General features: G+C 31.3%; 1 protein-coding gene across 1 annotated transcript; it reads left to right on the top strand.

Annotated features, from left to right (window-relative positions):
• The first annotated feature begins 8,025 nt into the window (after positions 1–8,025).
• On the top strand, positions 8,026–14,586 carry LOC133318676 (E3 ubiquitin-protein ligase WAV3-like). The gene is made up of 3 exons (XM_061520732.1): positions 8,026–8,039; positions 10,780–11,002; positions 12,642–14,586. The coding sequence occupies exons 1-3, from the start codon at positions 8,026–8,028 to the stop codon at positions 14,541–14,543; spliced, it is 2,139 nt and encodes a 712-aa protein (XP_061376716.1). The 3' UTR covers positions 14,544–14,586.
• Positions 14,587–21,132: the final 6,546 nt, after the last annotated feature.

The raw sequence follows: 21,132 nt of genomic DNA, 5'->3' as shown, positions 1-21,132 counted from the left end.
ATACGCTACTTATATATGAGTATTTGGACACTTTCAAAAGCTTTGCTTGTGATATTTTTCTAATCGTGGATAATTATATTCAATGGGTCGTTTTAATTGATTTTAATTAGGTCGTTTTCCCATATGTTATTAGTTCCTATATTTTTCATTTCTGGTCCCACATGCTCATTTTCTAGATGACATGGTTTGTTAGAAACCTTGCATTAATGGATTTAGATGTGATCTATTTAGAGTATTGATAATAGTCTGAAGGGCTCTATTGGCATTTAACCCGACATTATATTTGCACCGTATATACGAACGGCATGAAGAAAAATAAAAACAATTGTGAGTTCTGAGAAGAGCAACGTTATCAATATACCTTTTAAGCTATTTTTTTTTTTACATATTTTTTTTAGATGAATTTTATGCAGGGTTTATTTAATAGAAAATGAGTTTAATTAATAAAATCCACATAAAAAAATATTAAAAAATATGTCAAAAAAGTAAATTATTAGAACTTTTTATAATAAGAACGTAACTTCATTCGGATTGGTTTCAGTAAGTGAGATAATATTTTCAAATCATATATGATATTATGAATTTATGATGCATGAAATTTGTGTCCGGTTCAATTAAGTAAAAAACTGATTAATTAAATAACGAGTCATCGACTCAACATACCAAATATAATTTGATAATAACAAGTGTTATATGTGAACAATATTTTATGAATGACATTTAAGATTAAAAATATATAGAAAATGTTTAAAGTTAATATTGAATTGCATAGGATTAATATAGTAATGCATAACATCTCTTTTAAGAAAATATTTTCGGTACTCCAAGACCATAAAATACTCATTCATTTTTGGGCATGGAGTATGTATTTTATTTTATTTTTGAAATATTTTATCGATTTATTATTTCATGATTAGTTCCATTTTGGGTGGGTCTAGGATTAATATTTTAAATCTCTTCCAAAAATAATACTGGAAAGAATCGAACACATACTCTTTCTCTTGTATGCTCAACTCTCATATGTCAACTCAGTATTTGGTGGAGTATGAATTCTAGTATCACGAAAAATGAGCTCTCTTTTAATTACTTGATCAGTTTGAACTTTAAACTGACACCAAAGAATATCTTAGAAGTACTAGCCAGATGTGGAGATACGTTTCTAAAGTTGAATGTGTCTCTAAAATTAATTAAAAATGGGTCTTGATTAGTATTATAAGTCGGCTGAAAAAAGTACTTTTACAGAAAAAAAAAATCATATGAATTTGTACATAAGAAATTTTATTTGAAACTTCACATATTTAAAGATAAGTTTATGGTTTAGAACTATATGTGAGTTTTGACATGCATAAAGTCAAAATATCTATATATACATAACCCTAAAGTGTTATATATATGTACTTTAAAATATTTACAGATAATTTACTCTAAAAAAATCAAGGACTAAAAATATATAAGACTTTTTTAGTCCTATATATGTACTTAAAAAAAGTCTTATATATTTTTAGTCCTTATTTTTTAATAAAGTAAGATCAACGCATGGAATCAAATGAAAATTAAGGTGGAGTTTGGTCTGATGATGACCTTAAAAGGATTAATTAATACTATATATGTGGAACTATGGGATGTCAAGCAATTTGCCTGGTGCATATACTGCTCCCTGCCCATTTTGTCTTCATTCTCATTGCACACATTGTCACTGCCGCGTGAGTTGATCATAGATTTTCCATTCAGGATACACCACCAACTTCATTACTCCTATCATGCATGTTTGCCTACTTTTTTTAGCAAAATTTGACAATCAGCACAAGCCCACCATAACATTCAATTTTGCCTACAGTTTCCTATCAATCCATTTAATTTTTGACAACTAGCTCATACCTATCTTACTATTCACCATTCATTTCACCCTACTTTTCCCTTAGTAATTAATCAGTATGCATGTTACCCAATACCCAATATCTTATCAATGTTATGAAATCTCTTTTGCTCATCCACTTAATCGATAGACACCTAAGAGAGTTGAAATTCACCTCGGAATTTAAGGAACACAACTAATTTATGCTCTCTCAACAACCCAACTTGAAGACGAAAGATGGAGAGCCAGAATAAAGAAAAGAAGATGAACAAACCCACTATTACACCTCTGACACAATCACCTTAAAAAACATAAAGCCGTGATATTGCCCAAACTGCCGCTTAATTATGACTTCCCTTAGAAGAGGGCCTATTCTAAAAGAGGGCTCCATCTTTATAACTAAATAAAAGTTTTATTCTTCTCTACAATAATACATGAAATGGGAGACCCAGGAATAATTGAGGTTCCTTTGGCATTTTTACCTACTTTTTTTGACCATTAACTTGTCAATCCAAGGAGTAATGCCAGGAGAGGATGATGTATTAGCACCATGGTAAAGAATCTCTCAATATACTTTCTTTTAGCCCTGAATTCGCCACACTTTCTGGGGCAAGTCAACAAGAAGACTTGAAGCAGGACAATTTTTTTTCTTGGGTTGATCTCCCAAAGGAACTACCCTTTAATCTAATCATGTCTCTAGATGATTGAATGACACTTAATTAAACATCACATAACACAGTTTTTTTATTTTTTTATTTTTGAAAGAACAGAACACAGTTAAATGTGATAAGATTTGGTTGAAACCCTTAATTATTGCAGAGGTTGTTAGAGAATAAAATAAAAGTATTAAAAAAGCCCTCACCGCCCCTCACTTTCAGGTGGAATATAAAAGCATAAAGTAGACCAAAAAAATGGACTTGTGTAGCACAAGGCAGACCAAAAATGGACACGCTTCAAGCCTAAAGAGCTCTTGCGTAATGGAGTATGTTAGAGAATAAAATTAAAGCCTTCACATAACGCCTTAATGTTTTGGACTGAGGTGGCGTTTATCATTGATCACTGAATTAATTCAACGTTTGCGGTTCTCAATCTCAGTCTGAAGCGCAACCTATAAACAATTTACTTGAGTTTGCAGCAGCCCGAGCTAATTTAATGAGAACCAACAAACAAAATACTAAATTTCATCTTAATTATGTATTTTTGTTTCTAATTTAGATTTATGATAGCTGTTTATATATGATCTAGATTGAGCTGATGTAATTACACTTAATTGAGGATAGTGTGCTCATGAATTGGAAGATTTGTTTTCTTTCCTTGACAAATCTAATCTCGCTTCTCTGTGTGGTTGATTATAAATCTAATCTCGTTGTTGCTTCATTTCTTAAGTTGAGCATGTACATCTTAAATGAGTCACTTTTTTTGGTGGCGGAAAGGATATTTTTTTTGGGTCCTACCTTCTTGATCTTTTGGTGATATGAAAAAAGAATGCACCCAAGGACGGAACTCTATATGGAATTATGATGGTTGAAATCGCAAGCTGCTTTTATATAATTTGACAAAAAAAAAATGTAGGGATTCTGTAACTCATTTGGTTGGGTCCATGTCATTATCAAATATCAATGCACTTGGTATATGATCACTAACCTTAGCCATAGACATACATATAGTTGGAGTTGGAAAGCCAAATGGAGTACTGATGGGTGATCACTGACTGATGGATTTTTGGGGGGAGAGACTATGGTCCAGTGACCATGAGTGCCCATTATGCTTAAAAAAAGCCACTCTTCAATGTTCCCCATTAATATTCTAGCTTTATTCGTTTGACCAAAATCTATATATATATATATATATATATATATATATATATATGAGAAATATAAGAATCATGTTGCAGGAATGACACTGTTCATTCCTGCAACAAGGATACGGCGTCGTATACTGACTTTGGTCTCACTTTTTTTTTTTTTTTTAAGCGTGGGACCCATACTTGATTTGTGTGTGTAGGAAAGTGCTCTTGTCATGTCAAATGACAAAAAGGAAACCCTATATATATATATATATATATATATATATATATATATAGGGAAATATAAGAATCATGTTGCAGGAATGGCACTGTTCATTCCTGCAACAAGGATACGGCGTCGTATCCTGACTTTGGTCTGACTTTTTTTTTTTAAGCGTGGGACCCACACTTGATTTGTGTGTGTAGGAAAATGCTCTTGTCATGTCAAATGACAAAAAGGAACCATATATATATATATATATATATATTCCTTCACAGGCCTATCAGTTTAAAGGCCATGGCAACGGATATGCATAAATAACATTGCCTTGGTCTCACGGACAGGTTAGTTCACTAAATATTTCTGCAACAAATAACCCCCATATGTAGTACATGATTTTTATATACATTAGAAAGAGTGTGCTTGGTAGGAGAGGGACAAAAAAAAAAAAAAGTAGAAAAAGAGAAATATTACTTTTCTTTCATATTTGATTTGATGGAAACAGAAATTTATATTTCATTATTTTTCTGTTATTTTCCATAATTTCACTGCATCATTGTGATTAAATTACAGTGGTGGAATTAAGGAAGGTTAGGGAGGGCAATCACCCCCACAAGCTCAAATTAAGTTATTAACCTTTATTTTAGGTTTCATTGGGACTTAAAAGAAAGAGAGTGTAAAATCTAATCTACAAATTTTTATTCTTATTATTTTATATGTGATAAGTTATTTTTTTTTATGTCTGCCTTTGTTACACTCTCCATGTCTACCACTCTCCAACGAGATCATCTTCTATACATCTGTAGTAGGTACATCTGTCATTCAATAAGTGACACTTGGATAAAAAAAATATTTTTCTCTCATTTTCATACAAGCATGATAGTCATTCCTTATTTTTTATTGTATAGATGCACTGAGTGAATGTATAGCAATAATACCATAGATATTTTCCTCTCCAACATCTCCAAGTCAGAATCTCAACTAATTTTATTTTATTTTGGAAGATAAATCTCAACTAACTTTTATTATGTTTTTCTACTCTTGATATTCTGATCTAATGGTGTTGGAGATTAGTGGACAAGATAAGAATAAAAAAAAAAAAAAATCAGTGGAATAATCTATTACATTTTATACATGGGAAGAGTTATATTTACAAACTTTCACAAACTACACTATATACTCCGAAGAGTAGATTCGGTTAGGAATGTACTTCGAGGAGTACATAGTATAATTTGTAAACAAAAAATTTATAAATATAATCTATCCATTTATATGTACTAAAAAAATTTAAGGAGTTGTTTAAATATAGTAATCTATTGACCATTACCTTTCTGAGTTATGTGACCTTTTATCCATTTACAAAATTTTAGGGCTCCGTCAATTGTATATTGCAAATAGTGGCTGGTTTACTAAGCGAGCTTAATGGTTGGTGGACTTATTCCACTCAACACTCAAGTTTCACTTCATGGACATAGAAGGTGAGCGAATAAATTCATTAAACCATAGAAGCACTCATATAGGTCATTAAGTAGATCACATATTTGTGTTGTTCTAATTATTTCAGTATCACTCTTTTAAAACAATAGTATGTTTCCGAAACTTTGCTTGTAACCAGTGGCGGAGTCGGGTTCAAATTTAAACCTGGGTCAAAAAATTTTACGTGTATTTATTTTTCTTAACTTTAGTTAGTTCATATCATAATATATTTAAATTGGGAAAAGATCTATTTATAAAAAAATGTTGCAAATTTTTGCAAATTATACTATATACTTCCGGATGTATATAGTGTTACCTAGTGTATTTCCGGAAATACATAGTATATTTTGGAAGAATTTATAAATAAAAAGTTTATAAATATAATCCTCTCTATTTACATTATATTAAATATAGAGCACCTGAACATGCAGTATCAAGAAGAATTATAATTTTATTAAATATTTTTTTTATACAAGTAAAAATTAAACACATAACCTAATATAACTTACCCAAATTTCTCACCAAAAATATTTTCAATTTTAGATAGGTTAAAATATAAATTGTAACTGGGTCAAATTATAATTTTAACTCGGATCAAATTATAATTAATTATATAATTACATATAATAAATATAATTTGTTAAAATTTAACCCCTATCGAGACCACACTCAGATGCACCTGGCTCCGCCAGTACTTGTAACATAAAAAATGTTTCCCCTTTTTATCTTTTCCAAAAGCCATCAAGCCGAGAAGTCGAGAACCCACTTGATCGTTGGTTTTACTTTGTAATTGTAATGGATTGAGGGATGTCAACTTGTATTTCGCAATATTCAGTTTTGGAGGTTGTTTAGTCAAGTAGAGCTCGTGACGGCGAGTTATGAGATTTTTCTTTTTCTTTTTTGGTAACAATGAGATTATTTTAACCTAGATGTTAATGTCATTGCATCTATTTTTTTTTTTTAAAAAAAATCAACATTTCTTCCTCTAATTTATTATCAGGTGTTATGGTGCATGTCTTAAATTGATGCAATAAAATTGGATTTCCCCTATCAATTATTGGAATATGTACTATTAATTGTTGGGATATTCGGATATGTATCTCACACATTCAATTTAGTTTCGCGAATAATATTTCTTTAAAGTGGGCATTGATATATAGCAAATAAGAGAATTGGCTCCATTGATCGAGATTATTAATTAACATCAAGAAAAAAAAATTTATTTTATTTTGCGGGTGATATTCTTTTATAGAAATTTATTAATTATAATAGCTCATAACTTAGTACCGGAACAGTGTATCTATCTCAACTTTTTTTATTAAATTATAAAAATAAAGTCAACCATATTTCGAACTATCTTGTGGAGTACCGCAAAAGGAGGTGATCAAATTGCTCATTCAAGAGATAAACCAAAACGTCAAGTTTTTCATTTAATGAAAATTAATTTTGTTTTAGAAACTTCGTCGGCCGAGGGATAAAGACAACACAGGCTTCTTCAAAACCGAAAAGGTTAATAACAAAATTGAATTGGCATAATAATCAATATCATATCAATATGAAGCATGCCACGGAAACACACGTTGAATTGGATTCAGAAAACGACTGGCTCTTGGGTGGGCTGTTCTTCACGTGCTACTTTTCTGTCTCTTCTCACACCAAAAATAAATAATAATTTAAGAAGTTTTGTGACTAAATCAAATATAAATTTAAAAAACCCTTATTTTTGTCTTAAAAATAGCCCTTATTTGAAATTTAAAGTGCATTACATACTCAACAATAATGTCACGAGAGAACTTGTTTTTCGGTTCAACAAATTTTGAATATAGGGCTAGAAATTATTAAGGGTGACAATTTGAATTGGCCCGTCCCGTCTCGTCTCGCCTCGCCCTGACCCGTCATCGATTCGTCAAAAATGGGACGGGACGAGTTGGTCTGTCATTAAATATGGGCTGGAAAAATGAACTCACCTCGTTTTGGTGGGTTGGCGGGTCAACCCACTAACCCGCAAATTAAAAAAAAATGTAATTAAAATTCAAAAATAAATTATATTTTATGAAATTTTCTAATATTATTTTATTTTATTTCACGCTTCTCTTAATTTTTTTCAGTCTCAATCTTAAATGTATACTAATATTTGTCAAACATTCTTTAGGAACTCATTTGTCTCTATATATAGATAATATTTGTCATAAATAAAATTGTTATTCTTTGTTTTTTTAGGAAGTATTAAGATAAAAAAAAATTTGGATATCACAAAAATATAATGACAAATGAAATACTACCTAATTATAAGAATAAAATAAAAAATTATAATCCAACGGGTTGAATCCGTTTTGACCCACTTCTATATGGGGTGGGTTGAAGTGGATTGAAAATATCAATTCAACTCGTCTCGTTTTGGCGATTTAACGGGTTGACCTGCCGACCTCAACTCATATTAGCACATCTAGAAATTATATTTATATAAGTTAGTGCGAGAGCGCATCCTCTACCATGTATTATTAAAGAAAATCATATCATGGAAAATAATCTTAATCATATAAAAATGAATTAATAATAATAAAAGAGGAAGAAAAAATATTATGATATAAAATAATAAAGTTATTGTCGTTGATTTATTAATAATATAATCAGGTTAAATAAGTCATGGTCAAAAAAATTCACAGTAGCCTATCCAAAAATCATGTCATGATCGATGTTTTATTAATCAATTGAATAACTTTCCAAATAATAATTGCGAATTGTTTTCTTTATTCTTTTTTTATCAGATTTGATTATTTTAAATGCGTTGAATTTTATAATAATAATAATATTTTGCTCAACTCTCAAAATCTCTTACGATTGATGCTGACACTTTCCGTAATGTATTCTATGACATCCAATTGGAAGGGAACACATTCACAGTTTTATGATGCTAATTATATTAAGGGTTCTCTTTTTGTCATTTGACATGACAAGAGTACTTTCTTACACACACAAATCAAGTGTGGGTCTCACGCTTAAAAAAAATAAATCAAACCAAAATCAGGATACAACGCCGTATCCTTAAGATACGACGCCGTATCCTTGTTGCAGGAATGAACAGTGCCATTCCTGCAACATGATTCTTATATTTCCCTTATATTAAAGGGCGTGGACAATCCATGTAAATATGGGGCCAGGAAACGGGAATGGAGTGGGTCATTAGCGGTTGGTGTATGCCATGTGCAATGTTAAATATTAAATTAAACTAACAAAATTCAACATAGTTGATAAATAATTAAATTCCTTAAATATATTAATTGGAGTTTGATCTAATTGTGTGTATGGAAAAAATTTTGTTGGTAAGAACAAAATCTACTTTAATAATCTTTATACTTCAAAAATATTAATTTTCGACTATAAATTGAGTGATACCTTGAAAAAGCTCAAATATTAAATTAAAAATATGCATAATAATTATAGTAAATAAATAATTTTTTTTTCTTTCAATATGTCTAGAAAGAGCTTTTAGTAGAAAAGTGTGTTTAATAATATAAATTTTTATTCTTAAAACCTTAATTGATAACAAAATATGAATTAAATTCTTTACTTTTAAAATAATCATTAATTTTCATTCAATAGGTATAAAATGACCAATTCCTAAGAAATTATTATTAAAATATCAAAATTTTATATTTATTTTTAAATATCATAATTTTATATTTAATAAATAATAAATATTCAAAATAAATATAAAATTTTATCTCATAAAATTTTTAAAAAATATATACAAATAAAATTCATTTTTATAATACCAAATTATTATCTTAGTATCAAATAAATAAATAAACATACGCATCGAGCTAGCTTATTATTCATGATATCAATCATTTTTACCACATGAATCATGCCAAATATGTTGGAGAATGATATATAAGATAATGTGTATGTAAAATTTAAAGCACAAATTATAAATAACTAATATTACATTTTATCATAATTATAACAAGTTTTTGAATATATAATCGTTTGTATTAGGGGTGTTCGCGATCTGAATTGGATCGGTTTTGGAAGAAAAAGTCAGCTGATCCAATCCTTTCGGTTTGATCATGTAATCATCCATTCGGTTTGAATTTTTTTTCAAATCCAATCCGATCCGATTCAATTTTTTTCGGTTTGGATTGGATTGGTTTTCGATTTTTTGAAAATCTTAAAATTTATTTCATGATTATTGTGCAAATAACATCTTTTGTATATATTGGTTTTGTAAATTTTTTTTTTAAATATAAAAGCATAAGTAAACGATAATATAATTATTTTTTTTGGACAATGAGATATGAAGCTCTACATAGATAAAATTTTGTTAATGAGATCTGACTAGATTTTTTTCTTGGGTTTAGAATTTTTTGGGCTATGATTGGGGAAAAACCCAAGTAGGTAGAGGAAAATTAATATATTGGATCGGTTTGGATTGGATCGATTTTCATCTACCAATCCGAAAATCGATACAATCCAATTAAAATTTGCGAGTTTTTTTCGGTTTTCGATTTTTCGGTTTTCGGTTTATTAGGTTATCTGTTTTTCAGTTCGGGTAACGCGGTTTGAATCGGTTGATGAACACCTCTAGTTTGTATTGCTACAAAATCAAAATCAAAGTCGAGGTATGTGTTAGATTTTTATCTTTTTTTATATTTTTGGTAATAAAATAACAATAGGGAAGGATATATTTATCGCCAAAATTTTTTACCACATTTACAACTACTCTAATCACTGTTGATTTTTGTCAATCTAACGATTATAATTTATTGGAAATTATTGAATCGTATTTATTAATTGATTATTAATTCTCAACGAATCCAATAAATTATAACCTTTTGATTAGCGGAAACCAAATAGTGATTAGATTGGTTGTAAAAATGGTAGACTATTTTAGTGGTAAGTATATCTTGCCCCAATAAAATAACAAAATATATAATTTTTATTTTTTAAAATAATTAATTTAATTCACAAGGATTAAAAATGAAAAAAAAAATGACAACAATAACTGGTATCCTTAAATGCTTTTAATTAATGATGGTAATAAAGTAGAACACAAGAATGGCAGTTTTGTTTGACATAATATAATAATTTAATAAATATAAAGCCTTCAGATTTGGCTATGATTTGCTACAATTTTGTGATTCTATCTCTTGAAATTCTCAACAAACCAAAGCTTTTGCCGACTAACCTATTGCAATTCATCTCCTCTCTCTCTTCATCCTTCGTCGTCGTCAGTTACGATAACAAAAACTCAATCTTCTTCTCTCCTCCATTTTCTTCTTCTTTCTCGGCAACTGCTTGTGTTGATTTTGTCTTCGCCTTCTTTGGATACAATCTATGCCCAAAGGCATTAAAATCCTTTTTCACTGCTCATAGAGTTTCGCAGCTCTGTGAACGCCACTGCTTCAAGATCTGATCATCATTTTGCGAACCCTTTTGAACCAAAATGGGAAGCAAATGGAGAAAAATGAAACTTGCTTTCGGGATCAACATGTGTGTTCAAGTTCCCAAAACTATAGAGCATTCATCCTCGTCCCCCAACTCCGCCCCCACAGTTTCCGATCATGTTTCACAGTCCGGTGAGGCCTCCGGTCACCGCACAACTACTCCAACACCCTCGTCCTATGATATCCGCCTCTCCAAATCCAAATCCAAATCCTTCAAGGTTTGCATTATTCATCATTCCTTTTGCATATTCACAATAGAAAGTTAGTCTTTTTTTTTTTCTTTTTTTCTGTTTCCTTTACTTGAATTGCTTTTTTGCTCAATGGTAGATTCGGATGGAAGATTTTCACTACATGGGCTAAGCCTCATTCATTGCAATTTTTTTTTTTATTTCAATTCTGGGATTGTCAAGGCTCTACTCACTTGTTAATTTTTGCTTTTGTTTTGGCCTTTCAATTGGGGTATCATAGAGTGGGACATATCTGACTATTGTGAAAATGTTTTATTATTCGTTGTCGTGTTGTTGCTTGCATCTCTATCAGTGTGCATACTTCGTACGTTTTAAGGACCAATTTTTGGCTTAATTGAAAAAATTGTTGGATTGCATTTCAGTCCCTCCTTTTCTTTTTGTATCTCCTTTTTATTCCTTACCATGATATGTTAATTGCTAAGTGCTAACCCCACAAAGAGTCAAACACCCTTAACCGTTGATTATGAAAAACCCATCTGCAGGCAAAGTAAAAGTTGGAATTTTTTAGGATAAGAGATTAAAAAAATGAATGAATTATCTTTGATCTCTCCTTCTTTTGATGACATTTTTAATTTAGTATTAATTAATTTTTCGAAAGGTTCAATTTAGATTTGTGATTTTCCTTTACTTTTCTGAAAGACGTTTGCTGATTTTTGTTAAATTTCCTTGATATCCTCACTGTGTTTGTGCACCTAACGTTGACATTTTTTTTTTTAAAAAAAAAAAAAAAACTTTATATAAGCTGTATGTTTTCCTGGGAATCCTTGAATTTTGGTAATTAGGCATCTAATAGTAAATCTGTGGGGAAGATGGGTAGCATTCTATTTCATCTTTTCATGCACTAGTCTTAGTAGAGGACCTGCATCGGGACAGTGGGGGCACTGTTAGGCAAAATAATGCAAGTGATTTTTCAAATTTTTCATTTATTTATGAATCTATGACTACTTTATTGAGGAATTTTTCAGATTCGCGGATTTTAAGAACATTTTTGTGCGCAACACTTTTTCCATCAACTAATTTTTGCTTGATAATAGTTAAAAACCTCCAATCCATAAATGTTAGAAAAATGACAAGTGGTACGAATGAGTTTCGTAAAACAACTTATGAATTGGAGAGAATAAAATAATTTGTATTTTACGAGTTTCTTATTTCTTATTTATTTTTTCTTGATTATTAGTAATAACTGTGCTACAAAAGCTTTAAGTATCAAATAGGATTGCTATGAATGTTATTACTACATGAGGTGGGATTTAAGTAGAGAACTAGTGACCGGATATTGCTACTGTTTGGGCTGGCTTCTCAACCACATTTTAAGTAGTGTTCTAGATGACATGAACATGACCGATTTAATTAAGCCAGTGTCAAACGGTGGTCAGAGTTTCACATTGCCAAGTGGTGTTCTAGATGACATCAAAATGGCTCTTTTCCTCTTCATCTTGGTTTGAGGGTATACCGTTTGTAGAGTCTTGTTTAATGTCTCCAAGGAAACTTCTCCGTATTCATATAACGCGCATCATTGTGTTTGATATCCTTTATTTCAGTCGTCCTGAATGCCATATTAACACTTAGGGCCTTCTCTTCCTCACATTTTTTTTCGCATTGTTTGCAGGGGACATGTGCAATATGCCTGAGCATAATGAAACCAGGGCAGGGGCATGCAATTTTTACTGCAGAATGTTCTCACTCTTTCCATTTCCAATGCATCACTTCTAATGTAAAATACGGGAATCAGATTTGCCCTGTCTGCAGAGCAAAATGGAAAGAGGTTCCTTTTCAGAGTTCTGTTTCTAATGTCTCCCGTGACATCTCTCAAATCAACCGAGTAACTGTTGACGATTGGACAACTGTTGTACGGAGACTTCCTAACCCACAAGTTGGTACAGGTCGGCAGATTTCTTCCCATAATAATGTTCATGAGCCGGCTATCTTTGATGATGATGAAGCTTTGGATCCACAAACTTCAGCTATCCAGGTTAAAAATGAGGCTGATAATAACATGAAAAATACAATGGAAATCAAACTATATCCTGAAGTTTCAGCAGTTTCAAAGTTAGCCTGTCATGAAAACTTTGCTGTCTTAATTCATCTCAAAGCTCCTCATTCAGGGAGAAAACAAAATAGTGAAAGAAACAATACTGAATCATCAGCTTCAGTTCAAAATTCTCGTGCTCCAATTGACCTTGTCACAGTTCTCGATGTAAGTGGTAGCATGGCAGGTACAAAGATTGTGTTATTAAAACGAGCTATGGGTTTTGTCATACAGAATTTGAGTTCATTAGACCGGCTTTGTGTCATTGCCTTCTCTTCCACAGCCCGCCGCATCTTTCCTCTTCAGCGGATGACTGATGCTGGACGACAGCGGGCATTGCATGCCATCAATTCTTTGGTTCCAAATGGTGGGACAAACATTGCTGAAGGTTTGAGGAAAGGTGCCAAGGTGTTTATTGATCGTCGGTGGAAGAACCCAGTTAGCAGTATCATATTTCTATCTGATGGGCAAGATACATACACAATCAACCGTGTTGGGATCGATTACCGGTCACTTGTACCAAACTCCATTCATCGTGATAATGGTGAGGGTTTGCAGATACCAGTGCATGCATTTGGCTTTGGTGCTGACCATGATGCTACTGCAATGCACTCAATTTCTGAGATGTCTGGGGGTACATTTTCTTTTATTGAAGCTGAGGATGTGATTCAGGATGCATTTGCACAGTGTATTGGGGGACTTTTGAGCGTGGTGGTTCAGGAATTACATGTAGAAGTGCAATGTGTTCACCCTCATCTGCAACTTAGTTCTGTAAAAGCAGGAAGTTACCAAAGTAGCTTGACTGAAAACGCAAGGATGGCATCTATCAAGGTAGGAGATATGTATGCTGAAGAAGAAAGAGACTTTTTGATTACAATCAATGTTCCAGTTGACGAGTCTAGTGATGAGATGTCATTGTTGACGGTTAGAGGTCTTTATAAAGACCCCATCACAAAAGAAATGATGGGTTTGGAAGGAACTAGTGAAGTAAAGATTCAGAGACCTTATGTAGCTAGAGATCCAGTTGTCTCATTGGAAGTAGACAAGCAGAGAAACAGGGTTCGAGCTGCTGAGGCAATGGTTGAGGCTAGAGTTAAAGCTGAACGTGGTGATTTGGCTGCTGCAGTTTCTGTCCTGGAGAGATGTCATAAGGCATTGTCTGAAACTATCTCTGCCCGAGCTGGTGACCGATTATGTGTTGTTCTTTCGGCCGAGTTAAAGGAGATGCAGGAGAGGATGACAAACCAACGTGTTTATGAGCAGTCTGGAAGAGCCTATGTTCTGTCAGGATTGAGCTCTCATTCATGGCAAAGGGCAACTGCACGAGGTGATTCCACAGACAGCACCAGCCTTGTGCAAGCATACCAAACCCCTTCAATGGTTGACATGGTTAGCCGTTCCCAAATTCTGAGGACTCCACAACCTGCAAGTACCCTCCGGTCAACTAGATCCTTTGCTGAGAGGCAGCGAGGAAGAAAATGATGAAAATTATGTTTGGAAAATTCTACTCATCCTAATACCTACACTTACCTTTTGGTTTCTTTTGTAACCTTTTGATAAAATTCTCTGATTTGCCGGTATAAAATTGTAAATGCTTTGGCTGGATAATGGGGCTTTGGTAGGATATTAGTATATCATTGTGAGGAGGGATGCACATAACTTTTCATTTACAGTTAGATTCTGGATGTACTTCTGATTCTTTTCATTAATAGAGCTCCTCCTTTTGCTTTCCCTTTTTAAAATTATGGACTTCTGTTTCTTCATGTTAATCTTTTTGCACCATGTAGCAAGGGATTTCATATACCAACCGCATAAATATAATCTGATTATTGCTTTAATTATAGTTGATACAATACAAGATCAGCTGTTCTGGATTCTGCTTGGATAAAATTATGGTAAAGTAATCATTTTAATCTGGCATTATTGCTGTTATTATATATTAAAAGTGCATTTGATTTTTTTAAAGAAATTATATCCATTTTATTATAATTTTCATTCCCAATTCTTTGATAGGTTCTTATTTTTATATTTTTGGGCTAAGGAAGTAAGATTTCTCATTCTTATCTTTCTGGTCTGGCAAGCTGGATTTAGACGAATTTGATTCGATGGTTCATATTTATTTTATATATTGAATCATAAAATTCAATTTATTGTATATATATATATATGGGTTTACTAATCTACATCAATAAGAGATAGTGTATCTCTTAGCACTCTCACAATCATACAGTGGAACCCACATAATTATAAAATAAAAAAATATAAACAAAAAACAAAAAAAATCATGTGTCTGTGGAAAAACACACTACCCTCCTATGGCTGGAGAGTAGTTTTTCTCATATATATATATATATATATGGGGAGGGATCATTTGACTCTAGAGTAAGACTTACAAGTCTTACTCCTCATCTCAACCATTGATTTCCGTTCATCTAACGGGTATTATTTATTAAAAATTAATAATTAATTAATTGGTATAGATAACCGTTAGATGGACGGAAATCAACGGTTGAGATGAGGAGTAAAACTTGTAAGTCTTACTCTGGAGTCAAAATATCCTTCCCCATATATATATATATATATATATATATATATAGGTAAAATCATTTCTGCAGTCGCTTTATGTATAGCAACGACAGATGTATGGTTATATATATATAAATTATGATTTAATGCTTTCATCCTTTGTATGATTATGATTTCCCGCATTCAATGCTTTCGAGTATATATATGGCAAATATTTGATTGCTGCACGTACAGCAACTGCAAAAATGTAAACCTTATATATATATAGGGATATGATGAACTTACACCGGTGTAAGAATAATAAATCTTATACAAAATCTTAACCGTTGATTTTCGTGCATCTAATGGTTGAGATTTATTGGGAATTACAAATTAATTAATGAGTGAGACCTAATAAATCTTAACCGTTAGATGCAGAAAATCAATGGTTAAGATCTGGTGTAAGACTTATTATTCTTACACTAGTGTAAGATGATCCTGCCTCATATATATATATATATATATATATATATATATATATATATATATAGAGGTAGGATCCTTTGACACCGGTGTCAAATTTAAAGTTTGACACATCTTCTGAGAGACGTTAGATCAAAAAAGATCAACGACTCTGATTTGTAAGCATGTGACTCCATTGATCTTTTTTTATCTAACGGATATAAGATGAGGTGTGAAAGGATCCTACCTCATATATATATATATATATATATATATATATATATATATATATATATATAAATGAAAATGCATTAAGTTTTTCTAAAATAAAAAGTATAAAGAATGGTTTGAAGAAAATTGATAACAAATTGATAACAAAATTTTAAAAAGTTAAGGTGAGTTTTAAGAAGATAAAAAGAAATCTGAAAAAGAAAGAAAATTGGATGGCTGAGAGTATGGTAGTTAAAATTCTGAATTAAATTTTAGCTTTTATGATTTTATGATTTTTTTAATCAAAACAATTTTAATCAAAATTCTAAACACTTTTAGGTTTTATGATTTTTTTTACGTTAGAATTTTATATTTTATGATTTTTTTATCCTCTTTCAATTTTAGGTAAAATTTCGATTTATACTAAGACTGAATGTAAACTAAAAGAGGCTTGAGATAGAATGCCTGTGAAATTTGTCATAGAAAAAGTGTTCGAAAATAACATTGCTCTGTAACGCGATTGGCCGAACGTGTAATTGTTCAAATTCAGTAAAATGTTGACAGAGACAGGTTTGGCTTATCTAATAAGAGGTTGGAATAAAATTGAAATACCAACATCCGAGTGTGTATCAATTACTTCGGATTGCTACTGGTTTTGGGTAAACAATTGTGATAAAAATTTAGTAGGAAATTTTTTGGTAAAGAGCCTTATTATTTTTATAATTTTATCCAATGAATAATAGATCAATTAATAGAGAATAAAAATAATTCAAAAAAAAAAATTGAAGAATTTTTTTATTTTTTTTATTTGACTGTCATTTGTTCTCAATCACTAGTTATTACAATTATTAATATTTTGAAAAAAAAATTTAAATATTATTTGAATATATATTTTAAATTATAAATAATAATTAATTTTAATATTTTTGAGATAAATTGATTTAATTTTATTAATATAAACAAATTAAATATAAAAAAAAAAGTAGATATAGATAAACAAATCCATAGAATAATATATCTGCCTTACAAAATGAGAAAAACTTCGATTTAACGGAACTACCAAACTCGTGCTCCTTTTATTAAAAAGAGATTTTTTTTACCTTTTTTTTTATATATTTATCTTTAAGTCCTAAAAAAAAATTCTTTTTTTTAGTAAAAAGGAGCTCTGAGTCGATAATCCGGTGCATTTAAATTTTCTTCTACAAAACCGACTGTGTCAATAATTTATTAATTAAAATTAGGAAAAAATATTTTTTTTTGCTACATAAATTTCTACTATCTCATACTTACATAAAAGTAAGTAGATCCTATTATAAAAAAAAAGATAGAGAAAAAATTAATGAAATTTACTTATTTTTATGTGAGTGTAATATAAATTTCTTTTACAATAACAACAAAAATATTAAATCTTTAAAATTATGTTTAACTCATTACAAATTAACCAATCTAATCTTTTGTGACGTGAACGTGACTTCATTATAGTTTTTTAAGGGGTCTTAGACCTTTAAATGTACTAATTTGGTATCTGATTAAGATTTATTATCGTTTGAGATCTTCAAGTTGGGCGGGTAGCGACTCTAAATCTCGCCCTTATATGATATTGGACCGATCATATATTTGATCCAGTATAAAATCAGTCTTGCAGCACTATTTTTTTTAAAAAATTGATTTGTGAAAATTTGAACAAGATACATGAAAAATATCACTAATGAGACTCAAACATAAACCAAGTGAATTATAATTTATAGCATTTATTACTAAATCAGCTCTAATTACTTTTTTATTTTTTTGTAGGTATCAGCTCTAATTATTAGTTATAATGTTTCTAATTTTATATTTATTATATTTTATTATATATATATTTAATTCATGTAATTGAAATATTGACTAATAATCTACTTAAATCTATTGATCTAATACGCCGACCGAGCCGATAACTGATAAAAACCTGAAAGTGATTCGGATAACCTTGTTTTCTTTTGTTTTACTCAAAGTACTTTGGGCCTATAATATTAGCTCATCTCTTTTTCTTATTAGTGTATCAAAATATTAATTTTTTTTAAAAAAATCCCACTAACTAAGTACTTTTTAAAATGTCAGTTGGATATTAAGTAAATGAGAAAAAATGTCATGATAAGAATTTAACTCTGCAATTATCAAATAAGAATATATCCATAAATTCACGTTAAAAGGGCTTTTTCTGAAATAAATAACCGAGGAGATATCGTTGCTTTGTTGGATTGGTAAGTTCCCGAACGATTGCAGAATGGAGAGGCACCGTTGATTGTGATAAACTATTATTGGCTCATTGCTGTGCCGACGCTTTACAAGTTGGCCCATGGCCAACAAATGAGAAGGTCGTGGGGCGCTCTGTTTAATTTAAGGTAAATAACGTGTTTACAAATTTTTTTGAATCTTTTTTACAAATTACACTATGTTTTAAAGGTGTTTATCAACAAATTCAAATCAATTCAAACCGCGATAATCGAACTGAAAAATCGATAACCGAATAAACTGAGAATCGAATAATTGAAAACCGAAAAAAACCGCAAATTTTAATTGGATTGGATCGGTTTTTGGATAGGTTGATGAAAACCGATTCAATCCAAACCGATCCAATATATTAATTCTCCTCTACCTATTTGGATCTTTCTCTAATCATAGCCTAAAAATTTCTAAACCCAAGACCCATTAACTCATCAACTAAACACAAGAAAAAATCTAGTCATATCTCATCAACTAAATTTTATTTCTGTAGAGTTTCATATCTCATTGCCAAAAAAAAACTATATTATAATTTACTAATACTTTTGTATTTCAAAAAAATAATAATTTACAAAGCCAATATATACAATATATACCAAAGATGTTATTTGCACAGTAATCATGAAATAAATTTTAGGATTTTAAGAAAATCGAAAACCGATCCAATCCAAACCGAAAAAAATTGGATTGGATCGGATCGGATTTGAAAAAAATCCAAACTGAATGGATGATGATATGATCAAACCGAAGAGATTGGATCAGATGATTTTTGGTTTCAAAACCGATCCAATCCAGACCGCGAACACCCCTACTATGTTTTCCTGGAGAACATAGTGAAATTAGTGTTCTCTCAGGAAAAGATAGTGTAATTTGTAAGAGTTTATAAACAAAAAAAATTGTAAATATAACCTGCCTCTTAATTTAAATTAAAAATAAATACCATTTTCGGTCCTCAACAAATTTTACTATACCCACTTTAGTCTCTAGCAAATAAAAATGCTATTCGTGATCTCTAAGAAATTCAATGCAGACCCATTTAAAATAGATCCATTTTAAATATTCTAAAAACTCTTTTTATTTGCTAGGAACTAAAAGCGTAATAAAATTTGGTGAGAAGCGGAAAAGATATTTAGTCAGACTGCGTTCAAACTTCAAACTCGATCCTTTTCTTCAGTTACTCTTAACTTAAATCTTCAACAGTAGGTCGTACTTGCTACTTGCTGTTGCTACGTATGTCTATGACGCTAAGTGATATACATGTATTTAGGAAAACCAGTAACATTCGATTGAATGGTTTTTTCTCTTCAACGATTCAATCCAATGCTTGAGCACCCCTAATCGAAAGATGATTTATTTATACAATTTCTTTATATATTTTCGCTAGTACTTATTTAATTAAATAGAAAGGAAATCCAAATTACACTAACATTCTTACATCAAATGAGCAAGTGACAAATTCATAACAAGTGATTCAATGCCACATCTCAGGGCTTTTTGACACTTTTGCCCTCATTAATTAATTAATAATCAATTTACCCATGGTCCAGAACTATCCACCAACCTGTCCCCTTTTAGTCGACTACCTTGCTTTTTTAGTCGAGCAAATTGTCAAAATTCAGAAAGTGGACTACAGCAAATTTAGTCGACTAAAAAATCATCTTAATCGACTACATTTTTGAGATATTTAGTCGACTAAGTAACGATATTTAGTCGACTAAATATCGATTGAAACCCTATATTTTCATGTTTCCGGTCTCATTTCGATTGTTGTTGTTGTGTAAACCTAAATAGCTCCCTTTGTTCATGTGTAATCCTCTCAATCCGATTGTATTTCATCCCACCATCTCTACAGACCTAATATTGTGAAATCATTGTCATTGCCCAATTCCAAACCCCCAAAATCCGAACCCAAACCCCCAATTTCAGAACCCTAGTCCCAATTTCGTGAGGAAGATGAGCACAAGTCCAAACATGTATGTGACAATGATCTACTATGATAGAAAGCATTATGAAGGCCCCAATGGTGTTCAATTTGAAGGAAAAACAAAAATGTTGAAAATCAAACGGGGCACTACATACAATGAGTTAAAGGGGAGAATTCAGCAAAAATTGGGTCTGCAAGGCAGCCAATGCGTTCAACGGATGATTCCCAGGGTAGAGACTACAGTTGGTAAGGATGCTATTTACTACATTGGTAACGATATATGTGATGATGAAGATGTTGAATGTGTCATAGATGCAATTGTTGACCGAAAATTTCAAAATTTTATTGAGATATATGTTGAATTAGATTGTGGTCAATCTTCATCTGCACCCATGCATACAAGAAGTGAACCGTATTTTGGTCATGAAGAAAGAGTAGTCGATTTATCTGCACCTGCACATGTCATAAGTCAGATAACACTGCGGGAAATAGATGAGGATGAACAGGATGCCGATATGGACAGCGATGAGGACGGTGAACCTGAGAGTGTTATTCCGCTAGGTGACACGTCAGATATTGACGTAGAGGGTGATTTCGACGCTGACACAAGCTCACCATCCCCGGGTTCGCAGGTTACGAGACCACTTCGTGTTGACCCTGTTAGCAGTGGTAAGATTTGTTTTTTAAAGATTTAATTTAGCAATT

Source organism: Gastrolobium bilobum, unplaced genomic scaffold (assembly GCF_033153095.1).
Source record: "Gastrolobium bilobum isolate Gb01-03AN ecotype WA unplaced genomic scaffold, APGP_CSIRO_Gbil_v1 utg1425, whole genome shotgun sequence".
NCBI lineage: Eukaryota > Viridiplantae > Streptophyta > Magnoliopsida > Fabales > Fabaceae > Gastrolobium > Gastrolobium bilobum.
This window is presented reverse-complemented; position numbering and strand designations above follow the sequence as displayed.